This window comes from Tachypleus tridentatus, chromosome 7, assembly GCF_004210375.1.
Source record: "Tachypleus tridentatus isolate NWPU-2018 chromosome 7, ASM421037v1, whole genome shotgun sequence".
NCBI classification, from domain to species: domain Eukaryota; kingdom Metazoa; phylum Arthropoda; class Merostomata; order Xiphosura; family Limulidae; genus Tachypleus; species Tachypleus tridentatus.
In genome coordinates, this window is record NC_134831.1 from 136,876,074 (window position 1) to 136,898,643 (window position 22,570).

Consider the following 22,570-nt stretch of genomic DNA (forward strand, 5'->3'; position numbering starts at 1 on the left):
TACTGTACTGCACATAACAGTAATCTTACATACAAAACTGATATGCTGTCAATGAAAATTGTAAATTGATTTGAAAAACTTTCACACATGAAATCTGAATAACCACTACCTAAAAGTTTAAAGGCATACTTATATATTAAAATAATTTCTTCAATTGCTAAAACTGTATTTTTTTTATAGTCTTACCTCTAATCTGTCAGTTCGAGGTACTTTCTGTGGGGTAACCTGGGTGGTTGGAACAGTACTAAGTGGGGTTGCCATTGCATCTGCTGGAATTAAACCAAACAAGGGGCTTGGGTTCAAGTAGTGAGCAAAAGATGCTGCTGATGCCACAGTAGGAAGTGTAGCCAAGTACGGATTTGCAGTTGCCTTGAAAACAGAAAGATTCCAAATTTAAAAAGCAGTAATCAGTAACTCTGTGAGTGTGGATTTCTTCTAACTATGATTTTACACCACAAAGCAACTGACAGGTTGGTAATATTATTATCAAGACAGCAAACTATCACAATCAATAGAAGTAAGCTGGAAATTAAGGCTTAGTTTGGTTTGTTTTGGATTTTGCAGAGAGCTACATGAGGGCTATCTGCACTAGCCATCTCCAATTTAGCAGTGTAAGCGTACATGGAAGGCAGCTAGTCATTACCACTCACTTCCTATTCTTTTACCAATGAATAGTAGGATTGATTGCCACATTATAATGATGCCACAGTTAAATGGCAAGAATGTCTGATGTGATGGGGATTTAAACCTACAACCTTAGATTGCAAGTCAAGTGTCTTAACCACCTAGCCATGCTGGGCCCAGAAATTAAGGCATTAGAGCAGATGAACTGATGCTACACATTACACAACAACATTTGTCTGTGAATAAAATCATAAAATCTTATACTTAGAATATTTACAACTCAAGAACAATGCTGATAGTTCATAAACCCATATACATAAAATTGTACCTCACCCTGCTGACAGAATATAACAAAATCCATAAAAATATACATCACAGAAGCTCATAACAAAACAGTATCTACAAAACTCCTTATGAAGATGATGCTGTGAATCATTATATGGACCCAAAATTTTATCCTGTACCTATAGATATTTTCATAGCCCTTGATTAATATGCAAGTTCACTTTTTTAATTAATGCCTAATACAAAATATTGGTCATGTTAGTTATCTTTAATTATACAGTTATTTCTCTTGAAAGAGCTGCAAAACTATCCACACTAATGTTCATGTGTGTATATTTTCCAATTGTCTTAAATATTTTGGGAACTGTTATCTGTGTAACTGTGCTAACAAAAGGTTGTTCAGCAAGAATATTAACCTATATCTGTAAGTACAAATAAGGTCAATCTGTCTTCATTTTAGAAACTGCCATCTGTTTTTAAGTTAAAAACATACAAAACTTTGTACAATATGCAATATTTTTAATTGTTGCTAATTAAAAGACAGTTGTGATAAATTCTTAACTGGAAGTTCAAAAAAAAGTTTGAAAAATTTAAGTGGCTAAGAAAGTAACATTGTCTGAGTGTTGTAACTGGACTGCAGTGCCCACTTTGTAATGGATTTAAAGGTAATTTTTTCTAATAACAATTATATTATTATTTTATGTTATAAATCTCTTAAAAGTATTTAATTACTCATAGCACCAATTCATGGAATACAGTTTTATGATTAGGTGGCAATTTTAACTGAAACCATTCAATTAAAACAATACACTTCTGATCCCCTGTAGATGGTCCATTGTTCCCCAAAGCCTTTATTTCAGATTTTTAACACTCCATTACTACAAGTTGTTTAATAACACTTTAGTGTTAAATATGTAACAAGCTAATTATTAGTTAAGTTGCATTTCTTTCCCAAAGTAGCATTTTTCTTGGATAGCCCATGGTTGTCTGGTCATTAAGAATAACAGCCCTCGACAAAACATAATTGGGAACCAGTATATAAGAAGTTTATGCATTATTAACTTCAGTTGTAAGTATTAGATATAAAAGACTTTAATATAAGCATTATTATCATTAATTTGTGTTTATAGTCTGTTGATGTTGAAACAATGTCTGTAATCCACTGACATCATGGTTATGGAGATTTCTCAAAGGCCTAAGCAGGGGAGAAGGTAAAAAGTAATGACATGGAAAAAAGAAATTCAGGGCCACTGAGAATAATTCTAGGTGCAGGGATAATTATACACATATAGGCCCCCATAATATCAGTTGACTATAAAATATAGCTTCTGAGCATTTTTCATGGCAAAGTTTTTACTGCACTCTGAGAAGTCAATTTGGTGAACTTTTATACTGGCTTCCATATAACTTTGGGCCCAAGGGTAATCCTCCCATTACTTTCCCCTGTTCTGGAGATATTCAGAGAGAGAATAGTTAGAAAACACAAAATTAGTCATTGTAGGAATGAAAGGCTTAATGGTTGATATGTTAGAGTGAGCTTAACAATTTTGAAAATGATTAGCAGAATAAATTGTCTCATCATATCTATTCTAAAGTAATTGAATCCATTTAAGTGGACTTTGACAGAAGTTAAATGATTATTGGGAGTAATTTTTAAAAAGCAAAGAATTTTTAGAAGTTAGGATACAACTGCTGTGACTCATGCAACAAAGTAATTGCATTTTATAGGGATACTGTGTGTGATATATACAAGATAAAAATAGTTTGGCTTGTCAACTGAATTTTAAAGCAATTAAATTGGCCTAAGTGGACTTGTGATAAGAAGATACAACAACAATCTCCACAGTGTAATAAATTTTTGTTTATATTTTTAACTTGTTTCAAAAACATATATACATATGCATTTATTTATTTATTATTTAAAACAAACAAACAAACAAGTAGAGTGTGTACTGTTCATTTATTATTAAATTTATCACCAACAAATCACAGATACTTACTGTAGAAGCATCCTTAGCCCAACATACCTACTTTAATATATAAAATAAAAAAAGTCCCTTGACAAGAAGTTACTCATAGCTAAATGTCTTTGTACTAGTTCTATCTTATTTTATTGCGAAATACATGTACACAAGTTAAATTGCCTATGAAACCATAATAAGGAAGTGAAAAGATTTCCTTTGGAGACTATAACAAAAATCCTCACCATTTGTTGAATGGCAGATTTTGATGATAATTTACTTTCACTATAATATAAAATTAAATGTGAGTAAAAAATATTTAAAAATTACAATTTTAATAAAATTATTTTTTACAATCATACAATATGTAAACTGTTAATACAATGGTAATCTTCCTCAAATAACCCAAAAGGAACAAAATTAGCTAAAGCCAGTTTTATGAAATGTTGTCTAAGCAACATCAGGTGAGAAAACAAGTAATAAAGATCATTAAATTAATGAAAAATGTAGATAAAACAGCTAAAATTATGCTTCTGAAGCATATAAAAACCAAGTTTATAGTAAACTAATGAAAAGGCTAAAACAACCATGAACCTATTGAAATTTCACATTAAATATACTTCTGAAAAATCATTAATAATTTCTTTGTTTTCACAATACAGGATCTCTAAAAGGTACACAAATTAACAATTTTGGTGAACATTTTCAGAATTATTTTTCTAAGCATCAGGTAATCTTATCCTATCAAAGATAGATATCGCATAAGGAAAAAATGAGATTAGGTCCAAATTGCCTTTTCAACTGTATCTGGGTCTGTAAAAGACAACCTTTTTACTACCAAAAGAATTAACTCAACAAACAGGAACCTTTGGATAGTGACCTAGTAGGTTAACCCATTGAGTAGCTGCATAGTGATGAATAAAAAAGTATTGTTACAATATTTAAATGCATCCAAAAGTCAGCTGCTTATCACCTAATTAGTTTCTACTGAAGAGATTACTGAACATAACTGCACTAAGATTACATTGACATATTTAAGTATACTGAGCCATCAACCTTACCTACACTGACTTTACATCAAAATGTTCAAATGTGTGGTAGAACCATTGTGAACAGTTATGGTATTGACTTTACACTAATACTCCATGTCAAAAACAAAATAACTGAGCAAAACTACATTATAATTATAATTGGATACACTATAGAAACATAACACAAATCTATATATGTAAAAATGGCTGGTATGGTATAGAAGCTAACCTTAAAACTACACTAAACATCACATCAATATATTTAGATGTACTGCATAAACATAAAAAAAAGTACACTAGAGATCAGATTAACATATTCATATGAATAATAGAAACATGAAGCTACATTAGATTTTATGCTAATGCATACAGATATATTATAAAAAACACAGGACAAGACACCATTACAAATTACTCTGACATGTTCAGTCATACTGTAAACAACCAAAGATATAGTAGACACTAACCTCACATACACAGATGTGCTACAAAGCACTGGACAAAACTATACTGTACATTAAGCAGACATATTCAAATGAACAACAATGTCATGGAACAAAACCATTTTGATGTAATCAAATAGTAGAACAAAATGGTAAAAACTGAGAATGAGAGACTTAGCACTTATAATATTTAAATCTAATACAAATAAACAGGATGTTTACATTATTGCATAAAATAGTGATGGTTGTCAGAGCAACGTGTTTTAAGTGATATTAACCAATTCCAGACAAAAATACCAGAGAGACATGAATAACAGAAATAAATACAACATTCTTGGAATATATTTCAAGAGATTTATACATATAAGGAATAAACTTAAGAGAAACAAACCTTTGATTCATTATACAAGACATATTATTCAAGCTATAAGCATAAAGGCTTAATCAAATTGATAGGTCTTTTACCTCTACTTAAGCTGTTTTATTGGATCCAAGAACTGTTGAGATAAAACAATGGGCCATTGGAACCAACAATTAAAATTCTGAGTGTTTTTCTAATATCTATGGTAACTTTTTCCACTCTCTTTAAAGTGGAAAGTTCATCTTTAAATTAAAGCACTTCCCAGAATTCTACAAATCCAATACTTATTACACTTGTTTACTTTGTTACAATCAAACACTCATATAATAGTTTTTTTCTTATTATAATTCCTTTATATGATATGTGTCATTTCTGAATGCTAGAGTCAATGAAAAGTTAAGTACACAAGCAACTTCTAATACCACAAGTGCAGTTTCAGTATTTAACACCATTGTGCTGTTCCAAACCAAATGTTCTTTTGTTAATGCAAAAGAAAAAAAAATTGTGTATAACTTGCAAGAAAGCCACCACTATATTTTAATGAATCAATAATTTGTTAAGCAGTTCAAAACATAAAATTGATCAGTGATACAATATATATATATATAATGTTAAAAAAGGTAGTAAGATGAAGCAATTCTTACTCTTGGTAGTATTAATTTATCACACAAGTTCAAGAAGAGTTATGAAAAAAAAAAACAAATAAATTGCATTAATCCTCGCCTAAACCATAACCTGCATAATGGTAAGTGTTGTTTACAACATCTACAAAATTTTATATAAATATAAATTTACCATAACTTAGTTGCAGAATATTCATTAACAATTGTTGCTTAGATGCATTTTACTAACTGCTTCTTATAGCTTAGCTACAAATTTTGCACTGTCCAATCATACATTTATTATTATTTACACTCATGTTGTACAACACTCGCTGTTGCATTTTTGATAAATATATTTTAACGACTATCTCTTGTAATTTTGTTTGAATATATACTAAAGTAATGACTGAATACTCATGAAATGTTTATGAAACCCTGATTTACAGAAATACATTTATAATTACATCAAACAGCATTACATAATTAAACTGAAAACAACTTTCCACATTCAAACTTTTATACCATTATTAAAAACATGAAATGAGGAAACAATTTGGTTATGAAAATGAAACTGAAATAGAAGATTTTTCCTTGAACTGTAACTTATCATGAGCCATAAATATTTGCAAAAAGATATATAAATTGCCAAAGTTTTTTAAAATAAACAATTCTGACCAATATATAATTTATACATTGGAATTAAATAAGGCACAATTAAATTGCTTTAATACCACCATTTTAATTAATACAATCCTTATGTGACAAAATATTCATGATTTAGTATGCATTTAATATTCTATTTTTTCAATAACAAGTTAATTAAAAATACCTGTGTTACATTTTATAACAACAAGTACTCTTTAACTCCTTTATAAAAGAAATGCTGGCATTCTATTATTAATTAAACTACTCAGTTTTGTCTTTTTATCAAATAAACCATGTAACAGCCAACAGTATAAATGACTGCACAATTATATAAAAATATTTGTTTTTTGTAGTTTGTTTTACATACAGAATTTGTTCAACTTAAATGAATGATTTTTTATACAAATACTTCTCACGTAAAAGTGGTCATAATCACTGACAACCAACATTCATGATTGCAGAAGTATACATTTTGACAAGTTATTTTATGTCAAACACAACTGAAATACATCACTATGAAGGATCTGTTTTAAAATCACTTGGATTAAAAACAATTAGTCACTTTTAAAACTTTAATTGTAAAGAAGCAGATACTAAGTAGTTTCCAAGTTCCAACCTTACACGGCTATATTTCCATGTTGTGCATGAAGGCTGATCACATCACTGATCCAAGGAATTTTTGTAAGCCCAATGTTAAATTTTAAAACTATCAAACCAAAAGATAAAACTCCTGCAAGAGGGTAAACATGTTTAGCCTAGAGACTTTACTGCTAGTGATAAATGATAATACCACATCACACTGTTGTTGCGCAAGATGCTGCGCGTGTTGTGCATATAGTGGGGTGAGGGTCCTACTTACCACAGAAGATAGTTGGCCTGGCAAAACTGGCTGAAGTGGTACTTGCTGAAAAAGGGCATTCTTCAGGGCTAGGTGATTTCGACCTGTGATGAGTAGCTGATCCTTAAGATGCTGTGGTGGGTGGAAATATTTACATGGGGGCTTTTCTCTGTTACATCGGCCCTATAAAGAAATACAATATTAAAGTTTCTGTCACAGGTTATGAACACTAATAACATATTGACAGAATAGGGCCATTTTGTTCTGATGGGGAGAAAAAAGTAAAATATAAAATTTTAAACCCACCCATTATTCTTCAGGAAATAATTGATTTTCCGTTTGAAACTTTTTTTCTTAATAGGATAGAAACACATCCTATAATCTAATCACTGAAACCTTGATCATCTTTTCCAAATCTTAGACTTGTGTACTCTTATACTATTGTTTTCAGGATGTATGCCAGATGTTAAAATTGTATTATGTTCACAAATTGTCAATTAAAGGCTGTTACTTATACTTCTTTATAGTATAAATATATATTGCATTATTGCTGGGATTGGCATTCTTTTACAGTAGTTGTCTTGACTTGTTTGCAATATATTCAATGATAAATAAGCATACACACATTCAAAACAAGTTAAATGTATGTACAATAAGTTCATTACACTGTATAGATCATATGGATATCATAAACACTATGGTTCTTTTCTTCTTATCAAAAGTACACTTAGGGAAATTCTAAAGCAATTGAATAAGCCTATTTTATCTTACCTCTAGGACCCAGCATGGCCAGGTGGGTTAAGGCGTTCGACTCGTATTCTGAGGGTCGCGGGTTTGAATCTCCGTCACACCAAACATGCTTGCCTTTTCAGCTGTGGGTGCGTTATAATGTGACGATCAATCCCACTATTCATTGGTAAAAAAGTAGGCCAAGAGTTGGCGGTGGGTGGTGATAACTAGCCACTTTCCCTCTAGTCTTACACTGCTAAATTAGGGACAGCTAGTGCAGATAGCCCTCATGTAGCTTTGCGTGAAATTCAAAACAAAACAATCTCACCTCTATTCTGTATTTAATTCACTTACAATTGGCCTGGCATGGCCAGGTGGTTAAGGCACTCGACTCATAATCCGAAAGTCTTGGGTTCGAATACCCGTCACACCAAACATGCTCACCCTTTTAGCCGTGGTAGGCGTCATAATGTCACAGTCAATCCCACTATTCGTTGGTAAAAGAGTAGCCCAAGGGTTGGCAGGGGGTGGTAATGACTAACTGCTTTCTCTCTAGTCTTACGATCGTGTAGCTTTGCACGAAATTTTAAGTGATTGGTTTGGTTTGTTTTGAATTTCGCGCGAGCTACACGGTTGTTTATTCTTCTTCTGACAATCGTCTGGTCTTCTTTTGTCAAAATGCACTCAGGCTAATTCAGTTACTTTATAACCACGCTCTAACAAAATAAATTATTTTCCGTGCCTCTTTTTCTACTGCTAGGTTTACTCTAACATGTAAAATATTAGGTCTTTGATAATCGTTAGGCCTATCGCTTCTCCTGCAGTTAACGCCGCTCTTTGCCTTAGCACTGACTTTACTTTGTTCCACTACTTTCTTTATCTCCTTGTCGACTTCTCTCGCTCATTTCACATTACTTACATGTTTATTACTTAATCATCTGCTTGATATATCCTCAATATCAAAAAATTTCACGTGATGTTCGATAATCTCTACATCAATGAGTTACAAACAAAAGTAACTCTTATGAAGTTACAGTACCTAAACTTATCATAGCATTTACTTTCAAGGCCTGGCATGGCCAAGCGCGTAAGGCGTGCGACTCGTAATCCGAGGGTCACGGGTTCGCGCCCGCCAAACATGCTCGCCCTCCCAGCCGTGGGGGCGTTATAATGTGACGGTCAATCCCACTATTCATTGGTAAAAGAGTGGCCCAAGAGTTGGCGGTGGGTGGTGATGACTAGCTGCCTTCCCTCTAGTCTTACACTGCTAAATTAGGGACGGCTAGCACAGATAGCCCTCGAGTAGCTTTGTGCGAAATTTCAAAACAAACAAAACAATTTACTTTCAAATGAATTGCTTCTGATTCTCTTGTTACGAACAAAACCAAACAATCATAAAATATTCACTCACAAAATAAATAAATTAATGATATATACACTACAGTCGTTTATATCATAACAATTTAAACAAAAATGACATCCTGGCCATTATCCTATTGATTCTCCTGAATAATTCTAAGAATCTAAACTTCTATATGGTCACTCTTATCTTCTTTTCTAAAAGAAAAAAAAGCTCTTTCGTCCTCAAAATCATCTTAATAGCCATCCTATTAACCTTTCTAATGAGTCAATATTCTTGTAAGTCCTTAAGTAGTGAACAGGTATCAGAGGATTCAAGATGGTTAAAATGTAACTTCTCTCTCTACGGATGGTGATAAATATTATGCACACAATCCTAAACCCCATTAGTTTTACATCAGTGATGGGAAAATACCTTGAATGTCTGATACAAAGTGCTTTGTAAAGTCATTTGACAAAGTTTTTTTTTTTTTTTGTGGAAACAATATTGTTTTGCTTGGGGAAAATCTTGCTTACTAATCTTTTATCATTCTTTGAAGAGATTATCACTTTTAAGAGGTTATGATTGTAGATTTGGTGAATCTGAAATTTCAAAAATCATATGACAAGATGCCATACAAAAGGCTTGTTTAAAATGATTTCTATATGAGTGGTGGATAAGCTAGCTCATCGGGTAAAAAGGTAACCTGATGGAAGAAAGCAGAGTGTTATTATACATTGGAGTCACTCAGAATGGACTAATAGCATAAGAGAAGTACTTCATGACTTAATGTGAAAACCTTTTCTTTTTCTGATTTACATCATTGACATTCATAACAGAGTGACTAATAAATTGTTTATATTTGTGGAGATGTTAAGATCTTGGGTGCTGCTGTTTTAAGTAAGGATTTAAACTATATGTTGAGTTAGGCAAACATCGTAATTTTCCGAATATAATAGTTCCCAAATATAATAGGCACTTAATATTCACGAACAAGAAGCCGAATCTGTCGATCCCCATAAATAACACGTACCTAGACTTTTGCATTACTGCAGTCAAAGTAACAAAAATGTTAGAATATCGTATAATGTCTAATTGCGTGTTCATCACAATGCTTGCTATACATGCAAATTAAAAGTTCTCAAACACCTGTTAGTTCACTGGTCATGGTCTTCTGCAACAGCTTTTGACTTTGTAAGGCCCATTCAAAAATACACCATGAAATTAAAACCTATCATAACAAATCAGTATTGGTAGTTTACATAACTTTAGTGCTTGAAGAGGATGAGCTGTTAATTGTGATTTTGTAAGGTGTATGTAAAAATACACTTAACAGCTCATGTCGGAAATTCTCTTAATTAAACTTTTTTTCTACGAGCTTGAGCAATTCCGATAGGGGACGTATGATACGTAACAGTGTATATACGTATATATATAGTTAAACGTTTTTTTATGTATTTTTATGTGTCAATGAATAGGACGCATAAATGTGATTTTTAGCTATACTTTGTTTTTCTATTATATTTTATTGTCTACGTTATTTATCTTCTTTATGATTATACTATTGTTTAATATCTAGTACTCAAAAACACTGTTTACATACACCTTTTAATATATTGTACAGATGAGGGACATAATTCAAATAGAAAAGGACGACCAATATACAAAGAAATATCTTATTCAGAAATAATCAACAAAAACTGACCTTCAATTTCCGAACTATAACTTTTACAATGTTGTGTACTTTTACGAAATAATGACGACTCTGCTGAGGTAAATAACGATTACGAAATCGATATCTGCGACGATGCCATTTACTGGTACCACGAGAAGTTGTTAACTATTCGAGAACGGCGATTCGGAATTTCAAAATTTGAAAGTTTCACTGAAAACGATTTGTGGTTTTGAGTAACACACGTAATGTAGTGATATCTAGTTTTGTATTTCCAAACATTTGTGAGTGTGCGTTTAAATAAATCTTAAAAAATAAGCATTACATCTTTGGATTTACAATGCTAAAATTAGGGGATCGATTACAATCGATGGATTTTATGGCTTCACTGTATGAAAATGCACGCACAGTCTTTTCACTAAAGATCCATATAAGCCAAAATGAGCTACCACATGTCTTTGTCTTGTATGAAACATTTGAACAATGCAAACAGTATGAAGTTTAATCGTCAAAAACTTTAACCTGTCACTACTAGATCAAATCCTCAGTAAATTATATGAAACGTTGTGGCATTTTCACCTGAATGGTATTTTATCCAACAAGTGAACTAAACGGCCAGGTCAAAGATTCTGAGGCTCATGAATAACCATTCCTACTTATTAAAAAAATCAGGAAGAAAAATATTTCATTTAGTTATTTTTTTATTTTTATATCTTTAAGCATAAAATTATACAGAGGATTATCTGTGTTGTATCCAGCACGGATATCAAACCTCGATATATAGTGTTTTAAACTTTCAGATTTATGATTGAACTACCTTCAATGATGTCTAAAAACAAGATGAATTGAGATATATTTAAACTCATTAAGTGAAATCCGGATGACGTCTGAAAAAATGAACCTTAGAACCAACTAAGAAGAAATGAGTTGTTGATTACTATCTTCGACTGATTTAAATAACATATTTTTTTATTCTAACTGCTATATTCATCAGTAACAAGAAATTATAAATATCTAACTAACCACCCATAATTTAGAAATGCTGACTCAAAGGAGGAAAGTCAACCAGTCAGTAGCATCAGCAAGTTACCCGTTGGGACAGCGGTAAGTCTATGGATTTACAACAGGGGTTCGATTCCTTTCAGTGGACACAGCATATAGCAGAATATAGCCCGATATGGCTTCGTCATAAAAAAAAACATACACACACAGCATCAGCGGCTACTTTTTACTGAACAACGAGTATGACTGTCACACATGATACTATAATGAAACTCTTGCTTGAATGATACTAGAAAAAAACTCTTTATTACGTGATGCGCAGCCTCCAACTTCGCGAAATTTTTATCCTGTGTGCATATAGATTTGCAATATGGGTAACAATTTTCCGGTTTCTCCTCCGTTTCCTGTCACGGAGAACTTTATTTTTCTCCATTCTTAGGGTGCATATATGACGTCATGAATACATCAAGAAATACCTCAGATACAGATATAATGCACTGGCGTCATCTATATAAATATACTAGTACTGTCTGTTGTATATCCATGTAAATACTCAACTGGGTGAGGATGGATCTTCACCAAAATTGTTATGGAGGTTCATTAGGTTCATGGGGAGGTACACAAGAATTTTTAATTTTGTATTTTGAAGTTTTTTTCAAGTGTTTTTGCGGGTTTTTTTTACTGCTACTTCGCCCCTGTTGATGGATCTTCACCAAATTTGGCATAAAGATTTTTTGGGTTAACGAGGAGATATATTAAAATTTACGATTTCCCATTTTGTGTTTGGCTGGTTTTATGGGTGTATTTTTTAAAAAAAATATATATATATATAAAGAAAACAAACTTTTATGTCCTAAGCTAACCTTTCATTAATCATGAATCTACATAAATTCCGTGCAGGGTACGGGTACTCCAACTAGTTGATTATGAAGTTAAAACAGCAAGAAAGTGTGAAGTGAGATGAGCGACATATCGATACTCGATTTATAGAAGCAATACCAAAACTAAAATAAATGAAAACAAATTGTTAAACATGAGACGTAGCATGTACAATACAACAACACAGACGTACTTTATCATTAGAGGATAAGTATGAGCGCATAACAACGAGACATGTGAAACACCATTTTGAATATTTTGGACTAAAGTTTTTCGTCTCGATTCATTCACCTCTTTTTTGCTACCCTGTGCTCCCCATTTTTTAAAGAAAGTTTGGTGCTCATTAGGGCAAACGAAACGTACACACAACTAATAACATCAGTATTTGAAACTGCATCTCAGGACAATATCGCAGCCCATATTACAAGTTTATCCTTTAAGTCCCCCGTTGGTACAGCGGTAAGTTTAAGGATTTACAACACTAAAATCATGGGTTCGATTCCTTTCGATGGACTCGACAGATAGCCCGATGTGGCTTTGCTATAAACAAACAAACAAAATTATCCTTTAATTTTATAGTTTTGTATACTATAATAAAAACATTAATTGGCTTAAAAATTTATTCTGTTTCTGTTTTACCGAAGAAGTTTGCCCCTGAAGAAGAAAGGTCCACCTTTCGAAAGCGCTCGGGTTATAGGGTTTCTATTTCATTTTTATTAAGACTCTTTGGACCTACGTGTTTTTAGAACATCATGAATACGCTTTACCGAGATATAATTACCGTATTCAATGGGAACTTCTTGTTTATAGAAAATCAGTAGAAGTACACAAACCACAGTTTTCGCGTAGATCTCTTTTCTTCTAGTGTAAATATAAAGGTGAAATACTGAACTATACGTAAATTCAAGTATCACTACTAGTTCTTGAAACGAAATATACGCGTACAAATAATAATAATAAAATAATTTCGGAAGTGAAGTTAAAATACGTTAATTTGACAACGATTTCCAAATTCAGACTTCAACTGCATGAAAACCTCCATGCCACTCCTGTTTGTGAGTTGAAGAAAATGCTTTATAAGCTATACCACTGTTTTCTTAAGAAGCACGTGGAAAATGGTTCTTTATCGAGGCTCATCCTTCAAACATAAATATCTCAGTCGTCGTTTAAAGGCACAGATTCGCGACGTTACGCCAAGTGCCAGAACTAAAAATAAATAAATAAACAAATGGCACGTGCTGAGCTGCCAACATTTTAGGCTCGACAGCAGGAAGACTGAAGAAACCGATATGGAGAGAGTCCAGGATACACAGAGAATCCACGTCTGCAGGGAAATTATTCGTAATTGATGGAAATACCAGATTCCATCCCCTCCTTGGAACTAACTAGAGTCCAGCCTTCCTAGCAATCCGACGTTACGTATCAACTAAGGTTTGTAAAACACTGTTAGCAACACTATCTAGGTCATGAAACAAAGCAAAGTTTATTCGTTTAATTTTTGCACAATTTTTTTATGAGAGATAGCTGCGCTAGCCGTCCCTCATTTTGAAATAATAGACCAGAGGGAACATAGCTAGTCAACACCATCCACTACGAATTTTTAAGACTACTTTTCACCTACGAATAGAAGGATTGAACATCGTATGATGATACTTCCACGACTGAAAGGGCGAGCATGTTCGAAAACGGGTTTCGATTTCGCAAGTCAAAAATCTTATCCACCAGACCATGGCATGCTCGAAGTTATGAGAGACATATAACCTGCCTAAATTATTATTACACACTAAATGATACCATATTAAAGTCGTTGAAGCACAATATTGAATTCCCAGGTAGTCTTTACAATGTAAACATTAACAATATATTGTTAATAATATAAGTGAAGAATTAGGTTGCGGTATAAAAAAATACAAAGTTAGAGAAACAAAAAGATCATTATGTTATTAAAATGTGATACAATTTTATATATCTCAAATTTGAAGTAAACATTTTAATGACTAAGAGAAATGCGATTTACAAATTGCTGAAACTTCACCACATCTGGCCTAACAAACTTTTCTATTTTGTCAGATTAGGCCAGTAATTCTTCACAACTTTTTAAGGAAGCTTCACGTATCTGATTTACAGAATATGCCATCGCATATCTTGCCATTCAGGATTTGTTAATAGTTCTCTATTATTTATAATTATACACCATATATTACCAAGAGAAAGTCAATGTTCTCATTTATCAAATCACGTATAACAATTGTGTTCTAAACAGATGTGTCAAGTTCAGATAAAACAGAAGCTTCATTCCCATGGGAACTTTAACGACTAGCCTGCGAGACTTTGTAATGGTTATTATCCATAGTTATGATAAAAAATTATAGTAAGTTTACTATCAATTTGCTATCAAGTGATCTCAAGAGTCCGAGGAAGAAACCCTATTTGTAGTGGAAATGTTGACATGTTTCACTCCTCCACAAATGACATTTCGTGCTCCTTAACCTGTACCTGCAGTAGAAGTTAAGAAACACTGGCTTAGGCGGTTTTACGATATAATTTTGAGTTTGTAACTGCATGCCAATTGTATCATAAATCAATCTTTGGTTTCCACAGGTCCGAACGTAATTGGTAAATTTTGGGATAAGGAAAGCCTCTACGTAGCAAAGACTTATGACAAGCGAACAGATAAATATGATAATGATAAAATATACTATTTTTCCGATCAGTGCTATGAAAAAAAAAAATCAGCCAAATGTAATAATTCATCACGACTAGAAGTTACTTTCAAACCTCTTTCTTGATTGGCCCCATACAAATACAGAGAGGCTCGTAAGTCATACTTATTTTCCATCTCTAGTAGACCTGAAAGATGTCAGAGCAACAAAGATAGGTTTTCATGTGAAGCACTAATGTAATAATATAGTTTTTTTCTTTCATGAAAAACGTTAAAGTAGCAGTTAAGCTTCATGAAACAGACACGTACGACTCGTGACCAATCTGCTCAGTTTCTTGGCGTCCCAATGGCGGGATCGATGCTGTTGTCATGACTACCGACTATATCATGTGCTTTTACAGAGTTTTGCAGACTGACAAGTAGCTGGCAATTATGATTTACGGGATTTCTATTTTAAATTTTATCAACTTCCAGATGTCAGATAATACACAAACGCATAATGGATGTGGAATATTTTTATTTATCTTAGCTGTATTTGATATATACAAATAAAAAACAAACTTTTCAAAGAAGGAAACAAATATAGGGATGGACAATATCAATCCTTCAAAAATAATACAAACAAGATAGTAGAAATGGCATTCGCATCACCCCAACATAATTGTAAAGGCACACAGTGTAGTAAGATGTTAACAGAAAAACAGGAAAACTTAAAGTTCAATTCTGATTGAATAGTTACATATATTGCTATATGCTATATGTATTCTTGAACTAATATTAGTTATTAATAATACTTATAAAAGCGGATACTTCATTTGAAACTATGTCACCTCAGTGAAAGTGATTGACATCATTGTTTTGGGTTTTGAATTATCATATAATAAGAAAGAAACATAATAAATAACAAGAAATTTAAACTTTTTGCTATGATATTTACAAACATTCCCAGAACTTGTGAGTCAGGCATTACAAAGATATTGTTATAAAAAGAAACACTATATTATTGTAATGTTCTGATGAGGTATTGAGGAGATATTTAAAATACTATTTCGATGAATAATCTAAACTATCCCTAGATAGGTAGTACTACCACATACCTGATTTACGGATTTAATGACAAAACGAAGCACTGACAGCAGAATAAATTCAGAACTTTGCGCAAAACATAAACCTGGAAAAGAACTTAATTCAATATGTTTAGATAGTCCGTGTTTTAATGGACAAACAGATAGCACTCTCCAGATAGCTAAATAATAATCAAATGTTTGTGAAATTATAACCGAAAATAAAATTATCAACGGAGCACATTCGTCCAAGGTTGTTAGTAATTACAGCAATAAAAAGAGAAAGAAATGCTGGTCACTTAATTAAAAAATTAGTGTAAGTTTACACATTTCCAACTTTAATAATTGGTCTTCATAGAATTATTAAAAAAACTATATTTAGAAAGACGCACTTTTGTGTTTCAAGTGAAATACGTTTAAGACTGCATTTCATGTTTTCCTCGGCTCTCTTTATGTGTTTAATTAAGTTTTATTTCATACTAGATAATCAAACTTTAACGAACAGAAGAAACTAGGCCTGGCATGGCTTAGCTCGTAAGGCGTGCGACTCATAATTCGCGGGTTCGCGCCCGCGTCGCGCCAAACATGCTCGCCCTCCCAGCCGTAGGGGCTTTATAATGTGACGGTCAATCCCACTATTCGTTGGTAAAAGAGTAGCCCAAGAGTTGGCGGTGGGTGGTGATGACTAGCTGCCATTAGTCTTACACTGCTAAATTAGGGACGGCTAGCACAGATAGCCCTCGAGTAGCTTTGTGCGAAATTCCAAAAAACAAACAAACAGAAGAAACAAAATCTACAAAGTAACACATGGCTTATGCTGAAATTTTATAATAAAATCATTATTCACGCTTTATTGTTTGTTTTTAAAACTGTTATTTTCATATGAAAGTTATATTTCACGTAAAATAAAACGACAAATATGTTAAATATTGTAAGGACGCCAAAGGATTCTAAACAACATATATCATTAGATATGCATTTTTTAAGGGAATGCGTCTTTCCATCAGTATAATTACGCGCGAACGACTTAAAAATTTCCTGGTGACAGTGCTATGTAATATATAACATGTTAACTTTATAGAAGTTTTCAATGCGTTTAACTGAAATATACAACTTATTAAAAAAAGAAATAATCGCTATTATTTCTAGATATATTAAAAATTGCCTGACGTATATCAGTAACTCACACCAATATTTGGTGGCCTAGGGGTGAAGGCGCTTGTCAGAGATCAGTTTTACGTTGCGTATAGTAACGAAAATATATGGGTGTGTTAGGCTACGGATTTTTAAACACTAAATGTTAGTGATATGTCGGCGATAAATTCGATAATAAACGAGCAGCATGCACTCCACTTTTTTTTAAATAGTGTGTATATATACATATATATTCAAAACAAGTTAATCATACGCACGACAATTCTTTACACTATGGTGATCATAGTTCTATCTTAAACACTATACAATTCTCTTCTTCTTGTCAAACGTCCACTTAGGCCAATTCAGTTGCTTTAGATTTCAGGTAACAAACCGAACTATTTTTCCTCTATTTCTATCGTAATAGTATTAGTGTATAATTCATTAATTACCTTATGCCGTCGCTTAAGTCACCACAGTTGTATCCCAAACTTCCAATAATAGTCTGCTTTTCGTTCTTTCGCTATTTGTCTGCTTCTTGTCAAAGTCCACACAAGCTGATTCAATTAGTTTAGAAAACTTGTTTGACGAGACTAATTATTTTCCTTATCTCTTTCAAACTGTTAATTTTGCAACCATTAGGCCTTTCACTCCTACGACAGTTAACTTTATATTTTTTACTTTTCTCTTTCCCGTAACTTTATTTTAACTACGTTTTCGTTCATCTGGCCTCAATTATTGATATGTCTATGGGCTTACGACTTCTGAAAATTTCCATAGCTTCGACATCAGTGAATTGCAAACACGAAATAAATAAATTAATAATACTACACAAAACCGTCTTTTATATCTGACAGTGCTCAAGTCGCAATATGAAGGTTGCGGGTTCAAATCTTCATGATCGAACAGGCTCGTCATTTCAGTATTATGATGTAACGGTCAATCCACTAGTAGTTGATAAAAAAGTTGCCCAAGAGTTAGCAGCGGATTGCTATTAACGAGTTGTCTTTCCTCTCGTCTATTATCACTGCGAAATAAGGGACCGCTGTCGCAAACAGCCCTCGTGTAGTTTTACGCGAAATTCAAACCAAACCAGTATTTGGATTTTAACAATCATGCACCAAATCAAATATACTTTTTACGCTTAACTCAAATACTGTATTTTATTACTTCAAACATCAAGGTTTACGGACAAAGTCAAGCTACTATAAGGCTTTATTCCCTGTAGTCTTACACTGCTAAATTAGGGACGGCTAGCGCATATAGCCCTCGTGTAGCTTTGCGAGAAATTCAAAAAACGAACAAACTTATGCGTTTAGTAGATGTGTCACTCAAGGTTTACACATCCATTAATTTACTACATTTAATAAAATCATTAGAAAAGGCTTCTTCTTTGAATAACTTGATAAACGATATTAAGAAACTAAAAAAACATACAGCTCTCCCAGTAAAACCTTGGCTTTTGATTTAAAAATTCACAAGTAATCATTTCGTACCATAACCGCAATAAATATGTTATAGTTAGCGTATGACGGAGCTTTTCAAGCAAAATTCTTATTTTACTTATAAAATTAACTTTGACTTTTAAAAGGCCTTATATCGCTAATATTCGTGGTTCAGTTACAGTGGAAGGTACATGTGATTGTGCAGCTTTGCACTTAACAACAAACAATGTTTTTTTGAAAAATTATTTTATTTAATACTTTTTATGGATATCATTTACTTTTATAAGACGGTATTACAATATTGTTTCACATTTAGTTTTAATTCTTCCCCAAGTTTCTAAGATTATTATTTTTATTTAGACATTATATAGATATTTCTGGGAAATTATATCTTTCTTGTCATAAAAAGTTTGAAAAATGAAATGTAATCTGCAAATTACGATTTTTGTTTAAAACAACTATTTGCCTACCGAAGCTGGCGTTAGCACTAAGGTGTATTTTTAAGCGACGAGGGTTCGTTGATCGAGAAAACAAAACTATACTGTTCGAGTTAGGTTTTTAGATTTTCAAGTTCATTACTACGCTGTTTATAATTTCTTTTAGTCCTGTTTTTATGAACATGCATAAATTTGTCACGTGTCATTCACAAACCATAATACTTGGTTGCGAATCTACTGTATTACCTCAGGCAAGTAAAAAAGATGATAAACCTAACGGTTACTGCTCTTGACTTTCCGCAGCTGGATGAATGTTACCAGTTTAAGGCCTAAATGAGTCTGTAATTTGTTTAAAAAGTAAGAAAGAACAGATTGTCACCAACCTTTATTTGAAATATTCACGTCTCGGAATAGCATGTTTGACGTAATAGTTATGTGTAGTTGGTATGAACATAGAAAATATATACCTGTAGTTTCACTAATGCTAATCTTAACTACATATAGAAAAAACAAACTTTTTAACTAGATGCCAAAAAGAAGAAATAACACGAAGTTAAGAATCAACAACTAAGAAAAATAGACTTGTTCTACCGATTTTTTCCCCACTCGTCATGTCAAAAAAAAATAAATAAATAAGGATTAATGGCAAAAATGGCACTCCTTAAGATGCGACTTGCATTTTGGATCAAAAGGCGTACAATCTGGAGGTCAATCGTAAACGATGACCTCATTTTGGGAACCAATGTGCTAGTATATACATATAGGTGGAAGCAAGATATGCAGACTGAGTGATACATCAGACATACTCAGTTACATTATATGTAACTCGATCAGATCCAAACGAGTGAGAAGCTCGTTCTTCATAAGAGTTACAGGGTGGAAATGATAGATATTAGGTACAATATTTATAAGGATCAAAAGTGATTTGCGAGTCCTGGAACTAATGCTGGGATAGGCCACAGAGGTGTGGACAACATTCGATACGTGCAACAGACTTGATAATCGGTTATGTGATCTGTTTGTGGTTAAGCCCACGGCTATACAAAGGGATGTCTGTCCTTTGTCCACCACAGGTATCGAAAACCGGTTTCTAGCGCTATAGGTCAACAGACATATCGCTGTGCCACTGGGGAGGGGGGCTCGGTTATATGTTAAATCCGTAATAAAACCATCAGGCCAGTACTAGTTCAGGAATATAATACGTGGTAATTTAAACTGTAAAACAGAACTTACACAGTGCACAGTGTAAGTTTATCTGCTTGTTTTGAATTTCATGCAAATCTACTGGAAGGATATTTGCGCTAACCGTCCATAATTTAGCTGTTATAGACTAGAGTGAAGGCAGCTAGTAAACACCACCCATAGCCAATCCTTGAGCTATTCTTTTACCAACTCATAAACAATCACAGTATAATGCGTTCATGGCTGAAAGAACGAGCATATTCAGTGAAGGGAATTAGATCCCGTGATCCGCTTATTGTGAGTCTCGCGCTCTAACCATTTGGCTATGCCAAGCCTCCGCATCAAGGTTACTTGCGAAAATATTACACCCATGACAGCATGACGCTTACTTTTACACGGTATGAATCATATTGTAAAACAGTTACACATCAACAGTACTATATTTTAATTTTCACTTTAGTACTCAAGAATACACATATAATACAGTGGTGTAGGAAGTAGTTACAAAATGGCGATGCTTGATTAGACACAGGATGGTCGAGAGCCAGTACGGCCCCAGGTTTTACGGAATAACCATTTCCTACTGTCAGCGGGCCTGGCTAGATATACAGGTTTTACAATGAGAGATTCAAAGTATAAGGAACTGCAAAAACAATTCCCGTAGTGTCAAAGCGAGCTCAAGTTAGGATGGTTTAGTAGCATGTTTTAAAGAAAATTAATAATAGTAATAATAAAGTGTTGACATGTAAGTCAAATATGTAAAAGTGGAGGTACTACAATACCCCACTTCCGACACCTTTCTAATACTATTTTAATCCTTACCTTATATATATACTTCAAAGTTACTTTTTATGGTGTAACGCCATTATATATTTACATTCCTAATACTGCGAAAAGTGATTTGAAATAGAAATGTGACTGAAATCCGTCAGCGCATCAGGAGATTAAAGGCCACGCAAAAGAAACATAGAAGTCTTCAATTGACAGTCAGTGGTATTTGGGAATCGTTTAAAACCACCTTGGTAGACATTATGCAGCAAGCCGAGTACAATATTATACCTGCAGCTGCTTTTAAAATATTCCTGTCTGCTCATCCTACTGCTGACTATGATGATGTTTCAATCTTCCCTCCCGAATCGCATGTGAAATTGTGTCTCGATTGAAAGTTAAAATAAAGAGGTTGGGAATGAATGATGCTAAGAATGTGGATTTATTAACATATACAGAACTTACACCCAGCGGGTAGACCTTAGTACTAGAAAGAATAGACTTGAATATGCAGTATTTTACGTAAATATTTGTTATTTAGCAATCAAAAACTTGTCTCAAAATGATAAGTCCAAAACTACCCTCTTTAGGAATTTCCGGATTGAACTTACTTTTAGTATTCAACAAATTGGCTCCTGAGGGACATGTTAAAACATTCTTCAGCCTTTTCAACTCTCCTTGTATCAAATACGAAGTAATTATATACCTCATATGTATTAAAAGCACCTCCGTCACCATTCCTCAGCCGTTTAAAAACAATTATTATAGAAAATAGATGTGGATTCAGTCAATAATCAGTAAGTCCAATTTAGTTCAGGTGATTAAGGTGCTCGACTGGTAATCCGCGGGTCGCCGGTTCGAATCCCCGTCACACCAACCATTCTCGTCCTTTCAGCCGTGAGGCGTTGTGATTTGACGGACAATCCCACTATTCTTTGGTAAAAGAGTAGCCCAAGACTTGGCGGCGAGTGGTGATGAGTAGCTGCTTTCCTTCTCCTCTTACACTGACAAATCAAGGAAGGCTAGATAGCCCTCGTGTGGCTTTGCCCGAAATTAAAAAAACAAACAAACCAATTTAGTTCAATTTCCCTTCTGACGACATTGGTTACCAATCACCTCTAACTGTATTTATTTGTTTAATGACATTACGGTATTTGTTTGTGATCATATAAATTACACGAAAAAAAAATTTTAAATGGTGATATTTATAAAAACTTTTTGAGGGGCAAAATTGTCGATATATACTAATGTCACACAACCGAAAACGTCACAGGACCGTGTGGGCCTAGTTATCACATTTTGATTGTTTTTAAATGTACAAAATCTATTTAAAAGTTACGAGTGGAATTATTTGTAATATGTATATTTCGCGATGATGATGCAACAATGACCTCGAAATCATAACGATGAGCACAAAACAAAATTATGAAGTTAGAATGAAATAACAATTAGTGAATGTTTTGATCA

At 33.3% G+C, this 22,570-nt stretch overlaps 1 protein-coding gene across 17 annotated transcripts in view; it reads right to left on the reverse strand.

Moving 5' to 3' along the window:
- The window catches only part of LOC143256682 (muscleblind-like protein 1), a 122,103-nt gene that overhangs the window by 25,223 nt on the left and 74,310 nt on the right, over nucleotides 1-22,570 (reverse strand). For all 17 annotated transcript variants that reach the window (XM_076514218.1, XM_076514208.1, XM_076514223.1 and 14 more), the window contains exons 3-4: nucleotides 6,812-6,973; nucleotides 187-369 (exon numbers count right to left, since the gene is read on the reverse strand). In XM_076514218.1, the coding sequence (XP_076370333.1) occupies nucleotides 187-369; nucleotides 6,812-6,973 (345 nt within the window). The remainder of the gene's footprint in view (nucleotides 1-186; nucleotides 370-6,811; nucleotides 6,974-22,570) is intronic.